Source organism: Chrysochloris asiatica, unplaced genomic scaffold (assembly GCF_000296735.1).
Source record: "Chrysochloris asiatica unplaced genomic scaffold, ChrAsi1.0 scaffold00125, whole genome shotgun sequence".
Lineage (NCBI taxonomy): Eukaryota > Metazoa > Chordata > Mammalia > Afrosoricida > Chrysochloridae > Chrysochloris > Chrysochloris asiatica.
In genome coordinates this window covers 7,638,992-7,643,674 of record NW_006408643.1, presented here as the reverse complement: position 1 = coordinate 7,643,674, position 4,683 = coordinate 7,638,992, and the positions used below count along the sequence as shown (strand labels likewise).

General features: G+C 52.2%; 1 protein-coding gene across 1 annotated transcript in view; it reads right to left on the bottom strand.

The window, feature by feature from the left end:
• Positions 1–1,178: 1,178 nt before the first annotated feature.
• LOC102828053 (chromosome unknown open reading frame, human C19orf35) overlaps positions 1,179–4,683 on the bottom strand; it is a 31,929-nt gene continuing 28,424 nt past the window's right edge. The window contains exon 3 of the mRNA XM_006868967.1: positions 1,179–2,003. Within this exon, the coding sequence (XP_006869029.1) occupies positions 1,179–2,003 (825 nt within the window). The remainder of the gene's footprint in view (positions 2,004–4,683) is intronic.

Here is a 4,683-nt window from a genome sequence, read left to right as displayed (position 1 = left end):
TCAGAAAGATACCATGAAGCTACCATGGTGGGAATGGGATTGTTGTTGTTAAGTGCCGTTGAGTCGGTTCCGACCCATAGCGACCCTGTACAGGGTTTCCGAGGGTGTAAATCTTTACGGGAGTAGAAAGCCTCATCTTTCTCCCGCGGAGCGGCTGGTAGTTTCGAACCGCTGACCTTAAGGTTCTCAGCCCGATTCGTAACCACTACGCTACCAGAGTTCTCTGTATGGGATAGTGGGGTTATAATTGGAGGCCAGCTAGGGGAGAAGGCCCAGGTGAGGACAGTAGGACCCCTTAGGGTTCCTGTGTCCATTTTTCAGAGGCATAAACCAAAGTTCCCTTGACAAGCTTGCTCTGTGCCAGGACCAGCCCCTGCCCTCCCCCACAGCAGAGGTGGAGAAACACTCCCCAGTCAGGTGAGGGTCCAGACAGTCGTTTGTAATTGCCTTCGAGTGGGGTCCGACTCAAGGGCTCAGTATAGGGTTTTCGAGGAGTGGCTAGTAGGTTTGAATTGCCACCTTGCAGTTTAAGCTGACCTCTAGGTCCAGTGCTTATCCTTCAGCGCTACACCAGGGCTCCAAGCAGTCGTTAAGGGAGGCCATTTTATTGTTTGGAGGGAGATGGGGTTTGTGCTGTCTGGAAGGGGTAACAGCCTCCCTCCACCCCCCACCCCCCACAAAGGCGGGGCAGAATTTAGGAGTAGCAAGGAAGCCAGGGAGAGTGGGGAGTGGAGAGTGGAGAGAGCATGCAGCATGATGAGGGTGCTGGGAGATCATCAGGGAGCCTGTCTTCCACAGGGGCGTCAATACGTCAATACGCTGAGGGAGACAGTGACATCATACCCCAGCTTGGGAGGGGAGTGGCCTCTGCTGGAAGGGAGGGGTCCCCCGCGCTCAGATTCCGGCTAGGGGGTGTGGAAGGGGTGGGTATCCTACCTCGTGTCAGAGGGTGCAGTTGGACCTCCCACTCTGGAAGGGGCGGGAGGCCCTAAATCCCCAGCATAAGCAGGGGCAGGTACTGGAGGGTGGGGCCGTCCATCATCCTCTGGAAGAGGGTAACGCTGTTGTGGGGACCGTGTTCACCAGCCACAGCACTGGAAAAGGGCGTCTGGTCTTGGAGAGGTCCAGAGCACCCCTGTCCACCTTAGAGCTAGCGTAGGGTCGGTTCCCTGGCGGGGTCAGTCCCATAGCAGCGCCAGGGCGCGGGCCAGCGAGCTCTCGGTGGCCTCAGCCAGGCACTCACAACACAACCAGTCCTCCAGGCCCGGGGTCTCCCCGCCCGCCGCCTGCTCAGCCAGACGCAGGATCAGCAGCGCCCGGCGCACCCGCAACCAGGACCCTAGCGGCGTCCCGGGGCCGCGCAGCGCAGGCCCAGGCCCCCAGAGCAGCGCCCGCAGTGCGTCCCGTATCCCGGCCGCTGAAGGCCGCAGAACCCGCAGCCGGGCAGCCAGGTGCTCCAGGCCTGCCGCCAGGGGCGAGTCTGTGGGCGTGCCCGGGGTGGGGCCGAGATCAGGGGGCGTGTCCGTAGGCGTTACCCCGGGCCCCAGCAGTGCTCTGAGCAGGCAGCTCAGCGGCAGTGCGTGCGCACCCTGGGACCCAGTGGGCAGCGGGCGCACGCGGCCGAAGTCTGCGAGTAGCAGGCGCGGGAGCCCGGTGGCCGCGCATCCCCGCGGCGTCGCCAGCAGCAGGTTCTCAGGACGTAGCTCTGTCAAGGCCGCGCCCCACGCCTCCAGGCGCTCCAGAGCGGCGCTCAGCTGTAACAAAAGCAGGGCTGCAGCCCGGGCGAAGTCCGGGGGTCTCGACGCCGCGACCTCCGCCAGCCACTGGGCCACTGTGCGCTCGGGCACTTCAACCACTAGCGTCGCCGGGCCCTGCCAGGGCGCCGCGGGCAGGGCACTCGCGGGCACCAGGCCGTACAGGCTCTGAAGGTTGAAGTGGGGGTGCAGCGAGGCCTGCAGCTCCAGGCCCCAGGCGTTAGGGACCACGGCTCCTGGCTTGGGCACCTACAGGCAGAGGGAGCTGTGAGGGCCTTGTCCATTCAGCTTCCCAAACTATACAGCCTGCCCCAACTGCCATTCCTACCCTGAAACCTCCCACAGGCCCTCCTGGCATTATGCCCCCCACGACAACTGCCAGTGCCTGTAACCCTACTAAAGTGGGACTATTTAATTCACCTGTTTGTTGATTTCCACTCATAGAGAACCCATGTGTTGCAGAGTAAAACTGAGCTCCAGAGTTTTGTTGGCTGTAATCTGGGTTAATGCGCTGGACTGCAAAATCGGTTTGAACCACAAGGTCGGCAGTTCGATCTTACCAGATGCTCCTCGGAAACCCTATGCAGGGTTGCTTTGGGTCTGAGCTGATGCTACAGCACTTAACAACAACAACAGTCTTACCCAAAGCAGATCACACGCCTTTTTTATACAGTAAGCTCAGTGAGTCGATATCCTAGGCCTTAGTGAAGTAGGCCATTTAAAAACTGACAATCACATACATGGTTTACTACACCGGGAACGACAAACTGAAGAGGAATGGCGTCACATTAATCATCGAAAAGAACATTTCAAGATCGATCTTGAAGTATAAAGACCAGTTAATATCATACATTATTATTCAAATTTATGCACCAACCACTAAAGCCAGTGAGGTTGAAATTGAAGAATTCTACCAACTTCTTCATTCTGAAATTGATCAAGCATGCAATCAAGATGTATTGTTAGTTACTGGTGATTAGAATGCAAAGGTTGGCAACAAAGAAGGATCAGTAGTTGAAAAATATGGCCTTGTGATAGAAATGATGCTGGAGATCTCATGATAGAATTTTGCAAGACCAATAACTTCATTGCAAGTATCTTTTTAAAACAACATGACAGATGACTATACACAAGGACCTCACCAAGTGGAATACACAGACATCGAATTGACTACATCTGTGAACAGAGATGGTGGAAAAGCTCCATATCATCAGCCAAAGCAAGGCCCGGGGCAATTGTGGAATAGACCATTGATTGCAAGTTCAGGCTGAAGCTGAAGAAAATTAAATCAAATCAACGAGAGCCAAAATACGACCTTGAACATATCCCACCTGATTTTAGAGATCATCTGAAGAACTATTTGATGCACTAGACACTAAAGACTGAAGACCAGAAGAGTTGTGGGAAGACATCAAGAATATCAGACATGGAAAGAACAAACAAGATGGCAGATCCGGTAGACGTGCAGTGAGGCGCTCTGTCAGCAACAACCCAGAATACCGGACCTAGCAGACTCAGGGGATGGTGCCGAACTCTGACCCACATATAAAGGAATATTTAGAAAGTTGGAAGGCTTACAGCTGGGGGAATTGGTAGCAGAAGCAAGATATCCATTGCTTTCTAATTCAAGATGCTCAGCTGCTCCCGGAGCCTCCATCTTGGGCGAGACCAAGTGGGGGAAGGATCAGAGCAGCCATGGATGCCTGACAGAACCATGGAGATACAGGTGTGGACATTATTATTTTTGGTATCTGTTCATTGGTCTCTTGCTGGCTGCGCACCTCCATTCTGGTGACTAGAGGGGGTATCTGAGTGAATGGAGACCCCACCCCCACCCCTGGAGGGTTCTATTATGCATGTGTACAGATCTCCTCGAAATTTAAAGTGACAGTTTCCACTTAAAACCAAACGGCATGAAGGCAAGAAGTGACTGGCTTACAAGCTTTCAAGAGGGAACCTAGATCCAGAGGGTGTGGGGGAAGGTAGAATCTCCAGTGAGTAGTATCCAATCTGTCTGGGCGGGGCTGATGAAATGAAATGCAGACAGGTCTCTTGTGATACAATAGTGAATAATTGTTATCAGGACTGATTGTGAGGGTTGGAAATGTAAAAGTAGACGTTTTGTAGCAAGGAGGTGAGTGATTAACTTTGCAGTCTAGGAGCAGAGGTCCCTGGGGCCATCAAGGGAGAAGAGTGGAGAGCAGGACCCTACCCAGAGAAGCAGTGATGCCAGAGATGGAGGCAGAGATGAAGACATGGAGAAATGGAGCAGCTGGGGACTTTAGATCCAGAGAGGGAGAGGGGCTGTGTGCTGACGACTGGGGGACAGGCTTGCAGGGTGTACCCTTTGGTTGGTTGATGATGCCTGAAGGGGATTGTAACCATGGTAATGAAACGATATACAATAGAATGAATGTAAAACTAATGTTCTCCCATGTAAAATCTATTATATAATTCACAATAAAACATTTAATAATAATAATAATAAAACAGCAATGCAAAACAGCCACAGCCAGCTCTGACTGGTTATCGTTAGGAAAAAGGCCTGATTGGGGACTGTGGGACAGGACAGGCAGACTAATAAAGAACTAGGCAGAAAATTAAATCCTGAGTTATGTCACAACGACCAACAGTGACATCTTGAAATTTCTCAGGAAGAAGAGTGAAAAGGGAAGCCCATTTCCTGATCATATCTACTTGGAGACAATCAGAAAACAAAAAAATACCAAAATACACACCCATCTAAGTATTAAGGCCACAGATCACTACTGAATCAGCACATTTCCAGAAAAGAGATAAAGTGACTGAGGCAAGTGAGCTGGAAGTAGACCTACACTCCATACTGGAAGATGGGCAGGCTTTGGAAATGCCTGAGAAGGAATTCAGAAAAATGATTATAAGATGTATCAAAACACTATACAATGGAGTT